We start from the raw sequence: 22,143 nt of genomic DNA, 5'->3' as shown, positions 1-22,143 counted from the left end.
GCTTCATAAACCTGGAATAAAACTTTTCCCAATTTGATTGTTAAGTAACTTTGATTATTAGTGACATTAAACATTTTTTAACATTTACTAGCTAATTGAATTTGGTCCTTGCTGCACTGTTCTATAGTGTGTCCATTTATTTATTTGGGTCTTAGTAGTTTTTATTGGTTTGTATGAACTCACATTAATAATGTTAAACCTGTTCATCAGTGTTTATTGCAAATATTTTTATTGCTTAGCTTTTAATCTAAATTTCTACATTTTATATATTTAATCATATTTCTGAGACAACCTTCTTATACTGGATTTCTAATTATGTAAATTGCTTACCTTCATAGGTGTTGAGATAGTAGTTTTTTACTACAAAGTCCTCTGAGTTGTTGTCTGGGAAACACCCAAGACGAGACAGAGGTCCATAGACCTGTGATGCATAATCAGAATAATCCTTGATGATATTTCTTCTCTCCAACTTCCCTTCTATATTCTTTCTTTTTCCTACAAGTTTTCTGATTGCTGAAATAAAACATACCTCCATGACTATCTCTAAAATGTTGTTCTGAATTATACAAATGCAGAAGAGTAAGCCAATGCTAGTGTTATTCACAGAGAAGCTATTGAAATGAATGAATTTCATGATGACTCACGACAGCCAGAATGTAACGTTAAAAACAGAGGTCTGCCATCTGTGTGGCCCAGATTGTCATGAGACAGGCAGGAGTGACAGAAGCACAATCAGCTAGTGTCCTCAATCGGTACTCGTCAAAAATGTTTTATAACTGCATTTCAAGCTCCAGGCCAAGAAGAGGTATTCAGTAAAAGTTTGTTAAATGAATGAAACTCAAAGCAACTGGAAAATACATGTTCAGTGGGGAACTAGGGAGTTATTCTCTCCTACAAGAATAATCAAAAAGCAAAGACTACAGGTTCATCTTGGTGAACACCAAAATAAACCAAAGACTGTCTCAGCTTACAGCTTTCTGAATTGTTCGGCAGTCAGAGGGAAAGGCTCAACTGTGCACATCAGGAGTATACTCATCTAAAGAGTCATGCTCGCCACCTCCTGTGCTCCTTTTCTCTCAAATCCCATTACAGACCCAAGCCCTTTTGGCGGCTCTGCATTGTGCGCTTTCAACAGGGGTAAAAATCTTATCACAAGATCATGACGTCATGCTGCAAAAGGGGGCCTGTGTGCCACTGCTGTCTTGGGGATGTTGTTTATATTTGATCCTCAGCACTTCTGGGTGTGACTTGGGTTTTAAAATTAAGTAAAAATGATTTAAATTTTATTATTCGCCTACAAAAATTAGCCAGATCTATCATTAGTTATACCAAGTACTGAAAAAAATGTTGATTGCATCTAAATAAATATCTAGCAGTTAAGTGCTCTTTCCTCAAAAAGAAAAATTTTAAATTTAAGTTCACTAAACATAATTTTAAGCAATAATTTGTTTTTGTGATTGTTTTGTTTTTGTTGGAAAAATAAGTTTTGAATGATTTTTTTAAATGTGATTATATTGTGAACGAGTACATATATAAATAGTCTGCACATGTAATTGATACTATTTATTTATTTATTTTGAGACAAGGTCTCTGTCACCCGGGCTGGAGTGCAGTGGTGCTATCATAACTCACTGTAGCCTTGGGCTCCTGGGCTCAAGCCATCCTCCCACCTCGGCCTCCAAGTAGCTATGACTACAGATGTGTACCATTACATCAGGCTAAGTTTTTTAAAAAAGTTTGTAGAGATGGGGTCTCACTATGTTGCTCAGGCTGGTCTTGAACTTCTAGCCTTAAGCAATCCTCCCACCTCAGCCTCCCAAAGTGCTGGGATTACAGGCGTGAGCTACCTCTCTTGGCCTTAAATTTTTCAAATACAAATTTAACTTGAATCTTTAATTCAGTCATTCTTAATCTTGCACTGAATAAAAATAATAAGCCATATACTTCCTCTTTTCATGTATAAAGTACAGATATACATATAGTACATAAACATATATATGTTATATCTGCAGTATTAAAATTTCTTGTAGCAAGGTGATTAGGAAAAAGGATGTCTAAAATGTCTCCTTTAAGGGCAAAATGAAGAAAGGGTAAGAAACAGGGCTCTTTATCCACGGCTGTGGACCATGAATATGGGGAACCCAACACCTATCCCACCACACACACATACAGACAGACACACACACACACACACACACACACATTATCTCAGTAACTTGACTACCTGTTAGGACACCATCACTTGATTTTCTTAGTAAGGGAATTTCCTCCACTCTTCTACCTTTAAGAAATAACTCATCTCTCAGCCCTTACCTATGTGATTCCCAGGACCAAAACAGAATTATATCATAGTTAAGTCAGGTTTGGTCAAAGATCCAAAGCAAAGCCCACTTTTCCACTGTCTTCATTGTTCATACTACACCATTACTTGATACATGTGTGCGCTGAATTTTTGCCATTTTTGCCTCTTTTGCCTCCTGCAGTTTAGACCACTGGGCATTCAAGTGCTTCATATTCACTTCATTCTTATTCTCTTCACGCTTCCTCAACAGCTCTTTTAGAACTTCCAGGCGAATCTCCTGCAGTCTTCAAGTAAATTACAAAACATAAAGAAGCATATGGCATCTCAAACAGAGGGCACGGGAACAGCTGCCACAGACAGGCTCTTCTCTGTGGGCTGGCATCCTATTCATGTATTGTCAAAAGACCACTCTGGCAAAAGTACGACAGATGAATTGAGGGCGTGGGGGAGGCAACTCAATAGAGACTCTCTATATAATAGGAATATATATGGGTGTAGTTCTCAAGGATGAAGAAGAGTATGCCAGGCAGATGGGGTAAAAGAAGGGCTCTCTAGGCAGATGGGCCTAAAGGAACAGTAAGAAGTTTGTGCACAGTGCCAGGTTGAGTGGTATTCCTGGAGGGTTACATAATAGGGGGAGTGAAGAGGAAATGCAGTTCTGGCATGCTATCCTAAGGAGTGAGGTGAAAATGCCAGTTCCTGGCATATAATAGGTACTCAACAAACCTTTGTTTCCTTTCCCCCTACCATCAACTTGTTCTCCTTGGGCTACCTTGCTCATGTGCATCCCACAATGCACAGATGACTTTATTATCTGTACCTCCAGCTTAGATATTTCTTTTTTCTTTCTTTTTTTTCTTTTTTTGAGACAGAGTCTCGCTCTGTTGCCCAGGCTGGAGTGCAGTAGCCTGATCTAAGCTCACTGCAGCCTCTGCCTCCTGGGTTCAAGCGGTTTTCATGCCTCAGCCTCCCGAGTAGCTGGGACTACAGGCACCCACCACCACACCTGGCTAATTTTTGTAGTTTTAATAGAGATGGAGTCTCACTACATTGGCCAGGCTGGTCTCGAATCCCTGGCCTCAAGTGATCCCACCTCGGCCTCCCAAAGTGCTGGGATTACAGGCGTGAGCCACCACGTCCAGCCCAGCTTAGATATTTCTGAACCAGAATTTCCATCTATTTGAATCTCCAGTTGCCCCTTGACAATTAAAAAAAAAACAAAACAAAACCCTACTCATTTGTTCCCCCAGAAGTCTGTCTCTCTTACACCTTCTTCCTGCTGCTAAGGATCTCTCCTCGGAAATGCTTCTTGTATTCCCTAGCTCATGCCTGGTCATCTCACTCCTAACTTGGACTCCTAGCTGCTAGTCTGTCCTCCTTCCAATCTTTGCTCCACCCAGCTGTCAAGGTTTTCCTTCCTAAAACAGAGATTTGAACATACATTTTACTCCTGCTTAGAAATTCATACCTGAATTTATTCACTTACTCATTTGTCAAATATTTATTAAGTGCCCACCATATGCAAGGCAGGAACAATGATGTACAAGATAAAACACCTTCTCTCAACAAGCACTATTCTGTTGGAATAGGCATAAGAACCGACATTTCCCGCACAAGGAGATACATACCAGGCTAGAAGAGTGAAAACTCTTTGTGGAAGAAGAAAGGATAGGGCAGGGGGAAAGGAGGGAACAGGTGGGGAAGCCTTCCTTAGAGGAGCTGTTAACTCAGGATTGGGATTTGCCACATTGACAAAGGAAAAGCAGGGCCTCAGCAGGGGAAGCTGAATGTTCAACTCAAAAGGACTGGAGGGACACCAAGATGTCACACTGGCAGGGCTTCTCAGAGTGAATGCACTTGAGAGGGGCGAGAGTGTAGTGACAAATGAGTATGGAGAGGTAGGCATTTTTAAAACTAAGCCACACACCCCAGTCACCTTTCTCTCTAGAGTTAGAAATGCTAGGTTCAATTTTCCATGTCACCACTGACCTCAATCTCTTCAATGGTAAAGTGGAGATAATAATAGTACCCTCTTCATGAAGTTGTTATGAGCATTAAGTGAGTTAATGTATACACAAAGTGCTCTAACGATAGTCTCAAATTTAAGAGTGCAGCATAATCTGGAGGGCAGGTTCTGATACAGATTGCTGGGCCCCAACCCCTGATTCAGTAGGTCCTGGGATGGGGCCTGATCACCTGCATTGCTACCAAGTTCCAAGGTAATGTTGATGCTGCTGGTCTGTGGACCACACTTTGAGATCTATATGCTTAGAACATCATCTGGCACATAGTAAGCCCTCTATAAGTGTTCCATGCTCTATAGATATCTTCTTCTTCTCCATCTGATATCATTGACAGAACTCCTTATAGTCCACTCATCATCATCATCATCGTCATTATCATATTATTATTGACAGAGCTCCTTACCGTTCAATTATCATCTGATATTGACAGAGCTCCTTATAGTCCACTAATCATCATCATCATCATCATCATCATTATCATCATCAATCCAATATTATTGACAGAGCTCCTTATAGTTCACTGGGGCAGGAAGGGGCAGGAAGATGGGCAAGGAGATGGTGCAAAAAATCTCAGACCAACACCTCTCAAGTATTGGTCTACCTGATAGCTTCTGATATTACTATCTGCCTGATGGCTTCTTACCTATGCTTCAAAACCCAGCTCAGAAGCTACCTCCTCTTAGTAAGTTTTCTTTCTAAAATCACCCACCTTAAATAGAACTAACTGTTCTTTCACCTGGGTTCCACCAAGCACTTTTTGTACAGAACAGCACATCACCTGATAGACACAGCCTGAGAGGGGTTGGTCTAAGATCTTTTGTCCCATCCTTGTCCACCTTCCCTGCTCCCCCTGCCCCAGTGGACCATAAGGAGCTCGGTCAGGAAGAGCAGTTTTCTATTCATCCCTATTTTCCCAACTCACAGCACACAGTCTAGCATGTAAAAGGGACTCAAAATACATGTATTAAAATTGCCCTCAGTTTAACAAATGTACTCACTTTCTCAGGTGATGCCTTCGCTCTGGCCAGACACATTTTTTTTTTTTACACTTTAACTCTATTTATTCCCCTTTCAATTAATAGACTAACATTTTTTCCCATTCTTCTGTAAAACACATGCATACCTTCATTTTATAATGTCAATATTTGCTTATATTTACCCATACATTTCCTTTACCCTTGCTGTATATTTTTTTCCCTATATCTCTAAGTTTCTTTTTTTGATTATTTTCCTTTTGCTTAAAGGACACTCTTCTTTTCCTTTTGTTCTGCTGGTGATGAATTCCATATATATTTTTTCTTTTTTTTTTAATTTTATTATTATTATACTTTAAGTTTTAGGGTACATGTGCACAACATGCAGGTTTGTTACATATATATACATGTGCCATGTTGGTGTGCTGCACCCATTAACTTGTCATTTAGCATTAGGTATATCTCCTAATGCTGTCCCTCTCCCCTCCCCCCACCCCACAACAGTCCCCAGTGTGTGATGTTCCCCTTCCTGTGTCCACGTGTTCTCATTGTTCAATTCCCACCTATGGGTGAGAACATGCGGTGTTTGGTTTTTTGTCCTTGTGATAGTTTGCTGAGAATGATGGTTTCCAGTTTCATCCATGTCCCTACAAAGGATATGAACTCATCATTTTTTATGGCTGCATAGTATTCCATGGTGTATATGTGCCACATTTTCTTAATCCAGACTATCGTTTTTGGACATTTAGGTTGGTTCCAAGTCTTTGCTATTGTGAATAGTGCCGCTATAAACATACGTGTGCATGTGTCTTTATAGCAGCATGATTTATAATCCTTTGGGTATATACCCAGTAATGGGATGGCTGGGTCAAATGGTATTTCTAGTTCTAGATCCCTGAGGAATTGCCACACTGACTTCCACAATGGTTGAACTAGTTTACAGTCCCACCAACAGTGTAAAAGTGTTGCTATTTCTCCATGTCCTCTCCAGCACCTGTCAGATACATTTTTAATAGTTTTAATGCCTTTTGAAAAGACATATTTTTCCAAAGTACAATAATAAATTTAAATTTCTGCCAACAGGATTGGGTATTTGACACCTACTTTGCCCCAAACACTATTTTTTTATTAAATTGCAAGCTTTTATCAAAACATCACAAAGCCTGGATTCAGGCTTAATCTGAAGGTGTTGCAAAAAATTTAACATGTTCCAAATTTAGCACCAAGCTGAGACTCTAACTCTCTGGCTCCCTCTCTTGTGTGTAAGGGTCCTTGGTAGCATTGCTATGAGCAATAAAGTGCGTCAGCACAGCCTAGCACAAAGGACAAACTCAGCAAATGCCCTTCCTTTGTTCTTGCTAGAGAGTTATAATTTTTTGGTTCTCATAATCTCTTATCATTTCCACATGAGCAACAACTCCATTACTGAAAATATATCAGTTAAAATAATTGAAAACCCAACCACAAGTACCTCAGCATATTGTTATTTATGTATATTGTTATATACTCCTCTCTTAATGGAAGAATTCCATAATTTGTCTTTTAACTAGGAAATGCCCCATCAGCTCTAGCTAGAATGCAAGGTATCCTGACTGTGAACCCAGTGTCTTGGGTGGGGGTGGGGGGTGAGTAAGAGCTAGGACTAGTGCCAAGGCTGTTTGAAGGGGTATGAAGAAAGCCCAGGCACTGGGACAGTGGCACTGGGAATGAACATGAAGGGACAGTTTGAAAGGTGCTTTGCAGAAATTAGTGGGATTCTGTGACAGTTAAGATGGATACTAAAGAGAAAAGGGAAAAGAAGAATCAGAGATGCCCTTCAGGAGTTGTTCAAACCTGGGTTCCATACTGAGCTTCTTCAAACACACAGAGGGCATTCTACATTTTTATGTTATTGGAGAGAAAATTATACAGAGCTTCTGGACCACATCAGAAGCATATGACTGCTCCTGAAAGAACCGGATGCCCAATTTCCTATCTCTATAGGTTGAGGATTGCTTTTCAACCCATACATTTGGGAGAATGCTTTGCAGATAATAAAGTATTAACATTATTCCCACCAGTGCAGGAACAGTTGTCTGGGTGGTAGAGAACCTACTTTTCAATCTCCTGCTCTCTGAAGGCCCACTCCTTCCTCTCCATTTCATTCATCATCTTCCTCCTCTTCTCAAACTGGGAGGTGTCGCTCAGAGCGGGGAGAGTGGCTTCCCAAGCACGCTTCTCGCGGGCTCTTTCTATCATCTCCACCTCAGCTTGTCCTGCTGGGAGACCCCGACCTGCAGGATGAAGCAGCACAGCTTAGGAACAAGTGGGCCGACCCACGCACCCCCCAGTATATAATTAACTCCCTGTCAGTTCCTTTCCTCTTCTCTAAATTCAAGGGCCATGACAGGATAACGTGACATTAGGGAACAGCCTCTAGATGTGCCTCACAGCTTGTGTTATCTGTGCCCCACTGCCTCTTGCTAATAATTGAGCCATAAGACATTTTAGTTGCATGTAAGATGCTGGAATGCATTTGAAGAATATTAAGTGACTACTGAATAATCACACCTTGGAATGCTCTGTAATAAACAAATTTATATACTGAAATACAAGATATTTTCAGAGCCCTGAGGTGGGAAAAATATGGGGTAGTGAATTTGTTGGATAAAAGTGAAAAATATATACTTTTTTTTCTTTTTTGTGAGTCAAGGTCTCACTCTGTTGCCCAGGCTGGAGTACAGAGGTGTGATTACAGCTCACTGTGGCCTTGACCTCCCGGGCACAAATGATCCCCCCACCTCAGCCTCCCAAGTAGCTGGGACTACTGGCATGTGCCACCACACCTGGCTAATTTATTTTTATTTTTTTGTAGAGACAAGGTTTCACCATGTTGCCCAGGCTGGTCTCAAACTCCTGGTTTCAAGCAATTCTTCCGCCTCAGCCTCCCAAAGTGTTGGGATTACAGGTGTAAGCCACTTGGCCAAATACTTTTTTAAAAAATAACAGAAAATGAAGACACTAATCACTAGCTGAGAATTCACCATCTTTGGGTTTTGTCCCCACAGTGAATGTAAAATTTAGGGCTATCTCTCACCTCCAACTTTAAGCATTCAAAGACACAATACCTGTAGGTCAGGCAGGAGGATATGGCCACTGGATATGTCTCCTGACCAGCTCTGAGACACTGGCTGAGACCTAAACCAACGTATGCCTCCCTGGATCAAGTTTTGAGGATGCCAGCACGCTTAGGTGCCTAGCACCTCTAAATGTGGCCTTGCAAAAGCAGGTAAAGGAAAGGGAGGCTGGAACAAGTTTCCTGTTTGATCACTGAACCACGATAAGCCAACCTTTGTTTTATTTTCATTTAAAAATATAACTATACAGAAAAATCCAAGGAAATAAGTAATAAGTCATATTTCTACCACGTACAGTAGGGCATGCCTAAGATTTTTGTCTTATTTCAGATATTTTGTAATGTTTATGCTTTTAAAAAGCAAATAAGTAATATATGAATTCACTGTCTCTTGTTTTTAATATTAGGGTATTGTTAGCCAGGCGTGGTGGTGGGCGCCTGTAGTCCCAGCTACTCGGGAGGCTGAGGCAGAAGAATCGCTTGAACCTGGGAGGCGGAGGTTGCAGTGAGCCAAGATCACTCCACTGCACTCCAGCCTGGGTGACAGAGCGAAACTCCATCTCAAAAACTAAATAAAAAATAAAATAAAATAAAATAAAATTAGGGTATTATAGAGAAGGCTAAAATTCTGTACTCTGTTTCCTCATTCTGATCACCTTCCCAGAGGCAGTCACAATGATGCATTTAGTGAGGAGTAATACTACCAGCTCATCTTTTTACTTTTATAGATGTATAAAGAAGTAAATAAATCTGTATACAAAATACCATATATATGTATGTGTATATATGTATATATATGTATCTACATATTATTTTGTGGGTCTTGTGTGGCATTTTCTTTAGTAATTAAAAAATAACTATGAAAATCATACCATAAATACGCAGACTTAACAACTGTACACATTTTGTCATATATACTTCACATTTTTTAATAAAAAATTGAAACCTTATAAATAAAGCCGATGTACCTTTTAACTACCACATTGAGCCCCATTCCCTTCTCTCATTTCCCAAAGTAAACACAAAAAGGAATTTGTGATTTTCTATTCAATCTTAACATTTTATATACAAATGTATGTGTCAATGAATTATAATAATAATAAAACCTAACATTAATTACTTAAGCATTTTTATTACGCCAAGCACTTTTTTTTTTTTTTTTTTTTGAGATGAAGTCTCGCTCTTGTCACCCAGGCTGGAGTGCAATGGCGTGATCTCGGCTCACTGTAACCTCTGCCTCCCAGGTTCAAGCGATTCTCCTGTCTTGGCCTCCCTAGTAGCTGGGATTACAGGCACCTGCCACCACCCCCAGCTCATTTTTTTTTGTATTTTTAGTAGAGACAGGGTTTCACCATGTTGGCCAGGGTGATCTCAAACTCATGACCTCAGGTGATCTGCCCGCTTCAGCCTCCCAAAGTGTTGGGATTACAGGCATGAGCCACCGCGCCTGGCTATTTAAGCACTTTTATTATGCCAAGCACTTTTCTAATGCATTTAATCTTCAACAAATCCCTATCACATAAACATAATTATGCCTGTTTTACAAATAAAGATACTGAAGGGCTAAAAGGCTAAGTAACTTGCACATGGCAGTCTGAACCTTGTATTTTTGTGCACTATACTATACTTCCTGTCTAGTAAATGCAAATATGAACCAAAAATGAATTCTATAGAAGCAAGACACAGTGCTGATAAACATTTAATATTTACATATATGGTATTGTACTATAGCTATTCATTCTGCAACTTGCTTTTTTTACTCATCTTTGTTTTGGAAGCCTAGCTGTGCTGATATACACAGATCTAGTTTCCTTCTTCCACTGTAAGGCTTTATTACAATTTAAGCTATCTATCTTCTCAAATGACATTTAGATTGCTTTTAATTTTTTGATCATACATAATGTTGCAACAAACATCCTTGTACTGGTCTCATTGTACCATATGTGAGCTTCTCTAGGATTCTTAGAAGTAGAAATGCTAGAGTCTAGCAGCTACATCACAAAATACGATCATTTTTAATTCTGGATATTGCTTAATTTACCCTCAGAAGTATATTTTTGCCCCTGCCTTCTGAGATCCCCTGATGGTTCCTCTCCCATGGTGCATGCTTCACTTCCTCCCACATTGCATCTGCCCAATCTCAGCTGCTTTTTGCAGTCCTTACAAATATTTAGTGGTTCATGAATTACATATATTTTTAGTTTTACTGAAAATGGAGTTTGTGGGAGTATTGTTGTTTTTGCTTTTGTATAATTTCTGGGAAGAGAAGTTGAAAAGTGCTAGTTTACCCAGGCGTAGTTATATTGAGAGTGGGAATCCGGATTAGAACTACTTGAAGGTATAAATTATTTGAGGGAGAAGTCTTATCTATTCAAGCATGAGTTTCCCATTGATAAATATGCTCTCTCTTTTCATCAAATCTTTGTTTATGTGCTTAAAGAATAATTTATACTTTTCACCATAAATCCCTTGCACGTTTTTATTAAGTGATTCCCTAGGCACTTTGTTATTCATTGCTATTGTGCATGTAATCTTTTTCAGCCAAGTGCGGTGGCTCACCTGTAATCCCAGCACTTTTGGAAGCCGAGACAGGAGAATTTCTAGGTCCAAGAATTGGAGACCAGCCTGGGCAACATAATGAAACTCCATCTCCACAAAAAAATATATATTTTTTAATTAGCGTGGCATGGTGGTGTGGACTTGTGGTCCCAGCTACTTGGGAGGATGGGGTGAGAGGATCACTTGGGCCATAGGGTTTGAGGCTGCAGTGGGCTATGATCACATTACTACACTTCAGCCTGGGCAACAGAGTGAGACTCCATCTCTAAAACAAATAAATGAATGTGATTTTTTTCAATATATTTTTTTTTTGGCAGAGTCTTGCTCTGTCACCTAGACTGGAGTTCAGTGGTGCAATCTTGGCTCACTGAAACCTCCTCCTCCTGGGTTCAAGTGATTATCCTGCCTCAGCCTCCCAAGTAGCTGGGGCTACAGGCATATGCCACCACACCCAGCTAATTTCTCTGTATTTTTAGTAGAGATGGGGTTTCACCATGTTGGCCAGGCTGGTCTTGAACTCATGACCTCAGGTAAATAATTTTTCTTTTCTTTTTCTTTCTTTCATCTTCTTCTTCCTTTTTTTTTTTTTAGAGACAGGGCCGCACTCTGTTGCCCAGGTGGGAGTACAGTGGCAAGATCATAGTTCACTGTACACTGTAACCTTGAACCCCTGGGCTCAAGCAATCCTGCATCAGCCTCCTGAGTAGCTAGGACCACAGGTGTGTACCACCACACTCAGCTAATTTTTCTTTCGTAGAAATGGAGGTCTCACTATGTTGTCCAAGCTGGTCTCAAACTTCTGGCCTCAATCAATCCTCTTGCCTTGGCCTCCCAAAGTGCTGGGATTACAGGTGTGAGCCACTGCACCTGGCCTCAACAATTTTTCTGATTGTATATTGCTCTCATACAGGAAAGTGACTGATCTATGTTGACTTCTTGTTGAACTCTCTTTTTAGTTCCGATCATTTGATTTTCTAAGTGAGCACGTGTGCAAATAAGGATAGTTTTGCTGCTTCTAATTGCCATGCCTCCATTTTTCTCTTATCTTGCTACACTGACTCAGTGTTCCTCAACCAGGGTGCTATTGCCATAACAGGCAGATAATTATTTGTATGAAACTCCCACAAGCAGTACAGGATGTTTAGTATCCATGCCAGCCTATCAGCTATACCCCGTCCCATGAGCTAAATACCAGAAGCACTTCCTATGATTATTACATAGAAAAATGCCACTCATATTCCCAAATGTTCCTGAAAGGAGAGATCATAGACAGACTTGATAAACTCTGGGCTAAGATCTTCTCTACATTGTTAAATAGTAGTGATAATGAGCATTATCAATGTCTTTTTCTTTTAAGGTAAAGCTTCTGAAGTTTCACCTTTAGTATGATGTTTATTACAGGCTGTGGTAGATACTCCTTATTAAGTCTCTAAAGTTTCCTTCTGCTCCCAGTTTATTCAGAGTATATGTCATAAATGAGCATTGCATGCTATAAAATACTTTTTTCTGCATCCAGAGGATTTTTCCTATGTTTTTGGTTAAAACATAAATTACATGAATGGCTTTCTCGTATTGCAACAAACTTGAATTTCTCTGATTAACTCCATTTGGCTATAAGTCACTCTTTTAAAATACAGCAAGATTAGATTGCTAGTATCTTATTTAGAATTTTTTTGCATATTTCTTCATATGTGAGATTGGCCTGTAAGTTTCCTTACTAGTATAGTTGGCCCTTCATATCCATGGTTCTACATCTGTGGATTTGACCAGCTGCAGGTTGAAAATATTTTTTTAAAAAACTGTGTCTGTTCTGAACATGTACAAACTTTTTTCTTGTCATTATTCCCTAAACAATACAGTATAATAACTATTTCTGTAGAATTTACATTGCATTAGGAATTATAAGTAATCTGGAGATTAAATATATGGGAGGATGTGTGTAGGTTATATGCAAATACTATTCCGTTTTACATAAGAGACTTGTGCATCCAAAAATCTTGGTAGGATTGGAGGGTCCTAAAATCAATGTGCTACCAATACTAAGTAATAACTGTACTGTCCTTATTCAGTTTTCAAATTAAGGCTATACTGGTCTCATAAAATGAATAAATTAACTTTTATTCTGTGTTTCCTGAAAGAAGTTGCATAAAACAGCTTATTTGTTCCTTAAAGGTGTGGTAAACTTACCTGTAAAACCGTTTAGGCCTGGTGCTCTTAAAAGGATTTTTTTTTCTTTTTACCAAGTCAATTTCTACAGTTACTTTTCTATTCAGGTTTGTGATTTCTTCTTAAAACCAATTTGGTAATTTATATTTTCTTTAAAAATTATATAATTTATCTAAGTTTTCTTTTCTTTTCTTTTCTTTTTTTTTTTTTTTTTGTGAGACAGAGTCTTGCTGTGTCGCCCAGGCTGGAGTGCAGTGGCGTGATATCGGCTCACTGCAAGCAGCGCCTCCCGGGTTCACGCCATTCTCCTGCCTCAGCCTCCTGAGTAGCTGGGACTACAGGCGCCCGCCACCACGCCGGCTAATTTTTTTGTTTGTTTGTTTTTGTATTTTTAGTAGATACGGGGTTTCACCGTGTTAGCCAGGATGGTCTCCATCTCCTGACCTCGTGATCCACCTGCCTCAGCCTCCCAAAGCGCTGGGATTACAGGCGTGAGCCACCACGCCCGGCCCCTAAGTCTTTTTTTTTAATTTATTTATTTGAGATGGAGTCTCGCTCTGTCACCCAGGCTGGAGCGCAGTGGCGCAATCTCGGCTTACTCACTGCAACCTCAGCCTCCTGAGTAGCTGGGATTATAGGCGCCCACCACCACGTTTGGCTAATTTTTGTATTTTCAGTAGAGACGGGGTTTCACCATGTTGGCCAGGCTGGTCTCAAACTCCCCACCTCAAGTGATCCGCCTGCCTCAGCCTCCCAAAGTGCTGGGACTACAGGCGTGAGCCACCACCCCCAGCCTTTCTAAGTTTTAAATATAGGGCAAAAGATATTCATAGCACTCTCGTATTTCTTAAATTGTTTATTCTGTAGTTACTGTGTCGCCCTTTCAATCCCAATACTCTGTTTGCATCTTCTGTCTTCTTTCTTGATACTTCCTACAAGAGGCTTGGCTGTACTATCAATCTTTATTAGAAAATTACTTATGGCCCTAATGACCATTTCTTTTGCCTTTTAAAAGATCTGTATTATCAACTATTTATTTCAACTTTATTATTCATTTAACATGTGAAGACTGAATAGGTTTAAAATGTAAAGCACTTGGATCAGTTCTTGACACATCATAAGCACTTAATTTTATCCCCGCAGTGCTTACAGTGTCATCCTTTTTCACTGTCATTATTTTTCCCTTATCTTTATGTAAACTTTTCGTGAATGTATAGCATACATAAACAAAAACAAACATCCCATATAATCAGCACCCAGATCAAGGAATAGAATATTACCAGAACACTAGAATGCCCACGATACTCCCTTCCCAGTCTCTACCTGCCCCAAGGATAGCTACCATTCTCATTCCTAATGCGTTAATTTAGTTTTGATTGGTTTTAAGTTTTATGTAAATGAAATCACAGTGTAGGCGCTCTTCTGTATCCTGTTTTGTTCAACATTATATATGCGATTATATACACATCTACAATCTCCCTTGTAACCACATGTAGTTGTACTTCATTCTCAATATTATATAGAATTCCATTATGTGAATAGACTATATTTTATTCATCCTTTCTATGGTTGGTGGACATTTGGGTTGTTTTCAGTTTGGAGTTATCATGAATAATGCTGCTGTGAGTTTTCTTGTATATGTCTTTTGGTGAACACACCTGTGCATTTCCGTTAGTAGAATAATGTGCTCATTTTTATTTTTTGATGTATACTTAGGAGTGAAATTGCTGGATTGTAGATATGAACACATTACATAAATAAATTTACTTAATCCTTACAATATCCTATGAGATAGATATTCTTCTTATGTATGAAAATGTCTTTATTTTACCTTCGCTCCTCAATAACAGTTTGGCTGGTAAAAGAATTCTAGGTTTGCAATCATTTTCCCACAGCACCTTAAAGGCAATACTACAAAATATCCATCTTTTTTTTCCTTTGTAGGTAATCTGAGTTATCTTTCTAATAGTTTTTCTAATAGTTTTTTTCATTTTTTCTTTGTCTTTTATTAGGAGGTGTGAGTTTTTAAAGAATCATTCTGCTTGGTACTCAGTGGAATTTTTCCGTGTGAAGGCTAATGTCTTTCTTTAGTTCTGGGGAGTTCTCAGCCACTGATTCTCGCATTGCTTCTCTACCATTTTCCCTAGACTCATGTCCTAGCCCCCACAGCTCTTCCTTTTCTTTTATCTTGTTCTACCACTATATGTTACATTCTGGAATATGTGTCCATTTAATCTGTCATTTCACTAATTTGCTCTTCAGCTCTGTCTATTCTACTATTGAGTTCATTTTATTTCAAACGTTATAGTTTTCCTCCCCCTTGATTCCAACTGGTTCTTTTCCATGACTCCCATTCTTGTTTTGGTGTTGCTATTTCCCCCTCATCCTTTTGAGAATATAGAAAGCACTTCCTAAGTCCTTTTCAGATTGCTCCATTTCCTGTTTACTCAGAAATTTATTCCTCCATTTCCTTTATTGGTTGTGGGTCACTCCTGGTGTCTCTGTTCCTTGTGTGCTTTGGGGTTCTTGGGTGGAGACCAGCTGCAGGTTTCTCTCATAAGCACCCTGGTCAGTAAGCAGCCTTGACCTGCGAGTGGCTACTACCTAAACTCATTCTTTAGAGCCCTGCTCATCACCACAAGGTGAGGAGTCCAAGGCTCCATGCCCACCTGGAGCTATTTCCAGGTGGTCCTGGAAATCTTTCTACAAATGGCCCCGAGCCTGCTTCCAAAGGTTCCATGGGCCTCTTCACAGGATTCAGATTCCTGAGAGCATACTATATGCTGCTGTTTCTTCACCCTTAAGCCCAAGGTGGGGCCAAATGGCAGCTGTTCATAGGGATGTGTGAACACTGGGAAGAAGAGCTGGGGTAATCACGGGCATGCATGACAGGCCCCTCAGACGTAGAGCAGAGCCAGGGCGGGGAGAGAAAAGGGCAGGCCACAGCAGGCTCTCGCCTCACTGCCGCATTGCAGTATGGAATCCCAGGAGTCTAAGAATTCTAATTTAAACTTGTCCTTTTAACTTGTTATAAAGATGTTTGTGAAAAAACATACACGTATTTTACTTAACAGATACTAGCTTGATTTATAAGTTTAAAATATCTATACTCATGGTAGGTGGGCCTCCCTTAAGAGTCCTGGGTCCCACAAATGGTAGGAGTAGGCCTGGCTCATAGAGGCTTTTATTGACACTTTAACCTCAGTTCTGCTATGACAGTGTACCAGATTAGGTTGTTTTTTTGTTTGTTTGTTTTTTGCCTAGTGAAGCATTTCTGAGCCTCTGCCTGGCTCTTGTCCTTCTGCAGTTTAACGCCAAGTCCTTATCACACCAAGAGGTAAAGTCCAAGGGCACAGGCAGGAATGCCTGACTCTGCTCTGTCTGTAATCTTTATCGGGCAGGCACCAGGCTTCAGTTGCACCTGTGTGCAGGAGAAGGGCGCTGGCCCCTCCCCTTCAGGCAGGTGACTTGGACCTGGTTCCCTGCCATGCACAGCTCCTACTCACCACCAAAGGTTCCCAGCTACTTCTTTCTTAGGAAAAAGTCTCCATTTCTACATTACGAATATTTTCTTTCTTGCTTTTAAGTGTGTGTCTATATGTTTATTAATTTTTTCCTGTAATTTGTATGCATTCAGAGCAGAAAGGGAAGGTTTCAGCATATTTTTAATTTGCCATCTAGATCGCTTCTCGGCCTTTTGGCTAAGATCAAGTGTAATTTGCCATCTAGGCCTGAAAGTAGAGCCTCTGCTTTAAAGTACCGGTGTTGGGCCAGGCGCGGTAGCTCAAGCCTGTAATCCCAGCACTTTGGGAGGCTGAGGTGGGCAGATCACGAGGTCAGGAGATCGAGACCATCCTGGCTAACACGGTGAAACGCCACCTCTACTAAAAATACAAGAAAAATATTAGCCAGGCGTGGTAGCACGCACCTGTACTCCCAGCTACTTGGGAGGCTGAGGCAAGAGAATCACTTGAACCCAGGAGGCAGAGGTTGCAATGAGCCGAGATCGCACCACTGCACTCCAGCCCGGGCAACAGAGTGAGACTCCGTCTCCAAAAAAAAAAAAAAAAAAAAAAAGAGTATGGGTGTTGAGAATGCTTAATCTGGATTCATAAAGTGGGCTAGGAAACAAGAATGAAAACTAGAGCCCAGATATAAACATCTTCTTTGCCTGGGATGCAGACTTGATCACAGCTATCTGTTACAATGGGGGGAAAGTAATCTCATTTAAAAATCATTACCATGTATCAACTATCTCTATGTCCTTGGAGGAATTAGTTAACCTCTCTGGTTCTCAGTTTCCCAGCTATTAATACAACTAAGTGAGTTAGATAAGCTAATTTCTAATAATTTCTAAAGGTACTCTCATTTATTAATTTTATAGGTTCACATAATATAGGCCTAGGCCAGATTTTATTACATTCTAAGAGTTAATTTCTGAGCCTGAAAGATATTTAGCATTTCAGAGATAATATCAAGTCATCCAAATCATCTAATAAAGTATATAAGGGAGGTTTGGTAAATTATGATATTTTAGCACATTAAGATAATATGACATACATAGGAATGTGCATTCAGTATTTTACACTCAAAGCTTATGTTTAAAGAAGTATGATTGCTCAATGAAAAGGAAGTGATTCACTAGGAGAGAGAAATGAGAGGACATAGGTGAGTAGTCAGCAAAGCAACTGCAATATTAAGGTGAAATTCAGCTTCACAGATAGAGTACGATAAAACTACTTACAATAAAAAGATAGTATCTTTATTTGACCAGAGGTATCAGAAAAATTATGAGTCTATGAAGTTGCTGTACTGAGTAAGACACTTTATACAGCAACACTGTAAACCACAATTGCCTGTACATGGCCCATTTGAACAGCATGTGTGGTTATCAGCACTGTCATCTGCCAATAGTCAGGAGATTTACCAACTTACCCCAAGTAAGCGTAGCCAAGGTCAAGAGCTCAGGGATTGAGTCCTGACATACTACGTATTCTGGAGAATATGGATCTGTTTGAACGTCAGCATCCCGATAATCAGTCTGAGTGCCCACAGTAGACTTTGAAGGGATGGATAGGTGCTTAGTAGAAGTAGGAGGAAAAGTGTATGGTTCTGCCCTAAAAGGGAAAAATCAGTTTAAGAATTGAAACCTGTTATGATCACTTAAAATATTATATAATCAAGTAGAAACAAATCTTCGAAGCTTCGTCAAGTCCATTCCTCCTTTAAATGTTGACAGGTACAAAGTCATGAATACATTATAACCAGGATTATGCGCCCAAATCTTGAGAGAATTGCCTTGTTATTCTCACCTCTGCCAGGAAACTGAGTGGGTCAAAGTACCATGGTTGACCCACAAAAGTGCCTATTTATATGTGTCCCTGGGCAAGGTTGTAGAACAGAGCTATTCTAGAATGCTGTACAGCACTTCTGGACCTGTTCAGCATTACTACATTCTCTGGTTTCTTTCTTCTTTGTTTCAGTTCGATACTCACTCTGTTTCCCTCCAGAAATATGGGAGCAGAGAAAAGAGAAGAGACGGTTTCTGCTGAAAGAAAGAAAGAGAAAAAGGAAGGAAGGGAGGAACGAAGGCAGGCAGGCAGGCAGACAGGCTCTATCTGGATAAATGATTCAATAATTTAATGCTAGGATCACTTTGTTATTAACATGCGGGAAAGTTACCTTGTCTCTTGCAGAAAAATTAATTCTAGATCTTTAAAAAAATTAATGTAAAAATGAGACTATAAAAGTACTAACAGGAAACATAAGTCAATATTTATATCATCTTTGAGTGAAAGTCTTTTTAAGCCTGGCTTAAAAGCCAGAAACTATAAAAGGAGATGATCAATAGAATTGAGGGTGAGTTTCAACTTCTATGCTTCAAAATATCACAAACAAATTTAAAAGGCGAATGGCAAACTTAGAAAAAGGTTTTGGAACATATATGATAAAAAGTTTAAATAGCCTTTCTATATAAAAAGCCCTTGTAAATCAATTAGGCAGTTAAATACCTCATGGAAAAATGAGTAAAGGAGAATTCACAAAACAAAAAGTAAAACTTCTAACAAACATATGAGAAGATAATGAAAATAACTAGTAATCAAAGAAAAGTAAAACAGCAAGATACTATTTTATGATATTTTATCACATAAGCAAAGATTTAAAAGATTGAAAGTATCTAGCATTGATTATGCTGTGAAGAAACGGGCCTTCTCATAAACTGTTGATGGAAATACAAATAGGTACACCTAACTGACAAGTTAAAATAAGCTTTGCTCCAGCATTTCTTTTTTTTTTTTTTTGAGATGGAGTCTCGCTCTGTCGCCCAGGTTAGAGTGCAGTAGTGCGATCTCGGCTCACTGCAAGCTCCACCTCCTGGGTTCAGGCCATTCTCCTGCCTCAGCCTCCCGAGCAGCTGGGACTACAGGTGCCCACCACCACGCCCAGCTATTTTTTTGTGTGTGTGTGTATTTTTAGTAGAGACGGGGTTTCACCATGTTAGCCAGGATGGTCCCGATCTCCTGACCTCGTGATCTGCCCATCTCTGCCTCCCAAAGTGCTGAGATTACAGGCGTGAATCACCGCGCCTGGCTGCTCCAGCATTTCTACTCCTAGGAAGTTATTCTAGGAAATAACTGGACAGGTATTCAAAGATATATATGTAAACATGTTCATAAAGTCTCATTTATAAGAGTGAAAAATTGGAAACTGAAATGATCACATCAATACAAGAATTGTTTAAAAAAATATGACACAGTCATAATGGAATTTATGCAGCTATTCAAAATAATAATGTAATCTATACCTGTGAGCATTCAAAAATGTCCATGATTCATTGTAAAGTAGAAAAAAACGACACTATTAAATGGTACGTATAGTAGGATTCCATTTTTACATTTTAAAACTGTGTTTTTATGCATACAAAAATACCTAGATGTATATACAATAAAATAATAGTAATTATTTCTAGATGGTAAAATTATACAGATAATTTTTTTTCATCTTTATGCTTTTCTGAATCTTCTCTTTTAACATGTACATGCATTGCTTCTAGAATAAGAAAAAACCAATATAGCCACTTTGACTTAAGACATTTTTTTCAGGTTGGTGAAAGCACTGATTAAATTATATAAATAACTAAAGATGAAGGCAATAACAGAGATTTTTCCATTTTGAAAAACAGAGGCAATGGTAAGAGCTTATATACGAGCACAGCAAATACATACACCAAAGATCTTTAAAAAAAAAAAAAAAAGGGCGAGGTGCAGTGGCTTATGCCTGTAATCCCAGCACTTTGGGAGGTCAAGGCAGGCGGATCACGAGGTCAGGAGTTCGAGACCAGCCTGGCCAACATGTGAAACCCCGTCTCTACTAAAGATACAAAAAATTAGCTGGGTGTGGTGGCACGTGCCTGTAAACCCAGCTACTTGGGAGGCTGAGGCAGGAGAATCACTTGAACCCTGGAGGTGGAGGTTGCAGTGAGCCGAGATCGCACCACTGCACTCCAGCCTGAGTGATGGAGCAAGACTCCATCTCAATAAATAAATAAATAAATAAATAAATATAAAATAAAAATTTTTTTAAAAAGCATTTCAAGCCAGTTAGAAAGAAATACCTGCTTGGAAGTTCAACCTGTGCTGGAGCGAGTACTTTACATAGTTTTTTTTTTTTTTTTGTCTTGTTTTGTTTCTTTGAGATGGAGTCTCACTCTGCCACCCAGGCTTGAGTGCAGTGGTGTGATCTCAGCTCACTGCAACATCCACCTCCCGGGTTCAAGTGATTGTCCTGACTCAGCCTCCCAAGTAGCTTGGATTACAGGTGCCCACCACCTCACCCAGCTAATTTTTGTATTTTTAGTAGAGTCAGAGTCCCATCATGTTGGCCAGGCTGGTCTCAGACTCCTGACCTCAAGTTATCCTGCTGCCTCAGCCTTCCAAATTGCTGGGATTACAGGTGTGAGCCACCGCGCCCGGGCTTGAGTTTCTAATGCTGAACTGTAACTGCTATTGAAGTCACTTTCCAGTAGTTGCTACAAATTTCTAACATGTAGATAATACATGGCTTCTTATGTTTTCAGTAGAAATTATTCTACTATAAAATTCTAGTTGAAGAAATAACTTCAAATCAGCTTTATGTCATCCGAAGTTACATGAAGTTTTATTATATTAGTGCACCATTATCTTGAATCAAGAGAATAAATTATTTTTTCTCAAATTAAATAATTACACATTTGAACCATCTGATCAAATGTGCTTAGTTTATGATAAGGCCTAATGAACTCTTCTGATGAAGGTTTCTGGCTTCGAATCTTTCCAGGTGGGTCAGGGAATAGAATGTAAAAGAGGAAAGCTACTTTGAACTCTTTCAGTAACTTAATACGTGGTTTCTTAACTAACTTCTTAATTTCTCCAACCTATTTTTCCCCATTTCTGTTCGTTTTAGGGGAGAGTAAAATATGAGTAACAAAGAGCAATGATCCCTTTCCCACCTCCTCCCCAACCTCAAACAGGACCCAAACTCAGAAAGGTCCCACATCTGCTGCATGCTGGCCTGACCCCTGCTGTGTCCTGGCTCCTGCCCTCAGGCTCACCTGCTCTGGCTCTAGTACTCTTATGGCAGCCAGGGCTGTTGTATGTGTTCTATCCAGGCCCTTCCTCCTCCACCACTGCCTAGGCACCAGGAGCATGCACTGTCTGCCATACCTACAGTCTTCTAGATTTTCTCTCCCAGCCCCAAAAGAGCTGTACAGAGAGGGGCTTCACAAACCTAGCAAATCCTGTTCTACTATGAACTTCATTGAATGTTTTAAAAGCATTAACTTTTTATTCTCTTTGAAAAGGTGCTTATGTAGAATCCTAAGGAAAGCCTCCAACAGCTAGCCATGAAAGGAGTGTGGCTGGAGAAGGCCAGCTGGTCCCAAGACAATTCCATCCCTGATAACACAAGGTGGCATTATACTCACTGCTCAGAAACAAACATACTGGAATTCCAGAATTGACCTCA

At 39.7% G+C, this 22,143-nt stretch overlaps 1 protein-coding gene across 1 annotated transcript in view; it reads right to left on the bottom strand.

Moving 5' to 3' along the window:
* The window catches only part of CFAP91 (cilia and flagella associated protein 91), a 63,900-nt gene that overhangs the window by 32,926 nt on the left and 8,831 nt on the right, over window positions 1–22,143 (bottom strand). The window contains exons 6-9 of the mRNA XM_055260245.2: window positions 18,076–18,257; window positions 7,396–7,573; window positions 2,429–2,586; window positions 331–513 (exon numbers count right to left, since the gene is read on the bottom strand). Coding sequence (XP_055116220.2) covers window positions 331–513; window positions 2,429–2,586; window positions 7,396–7,573; window positions 18,076–18,257 — 701 coding nt within the window. The remainder of the gene's footprint in view (window positions 1–330; window positions 514–2,428; window positions 2,587–7,395; window positions 7,574–18,075; window positions 18,258–22,143) is intronic.

The sequence above is a fragment of the Symphalangus syndactylus genome, chromosome 21 (genome assembly GCF_028878055.3).
Source record: "Symphalangus syndactylus isolate Jambi chromosome 21, NHGRI_mSymSyn1-v2.1_pri, whole genome shotgun sequence".
NCBI lineage: Eukaryota > Metazoa > Chordata > Mammalia > Primates > Hylobatidae > Symphalangus > Symphalangus syndactylus.
Note: the sequence above shows the minus strand (reverse complement) of the source record. Positions and strands in the feature narration are given on the sequence as shown.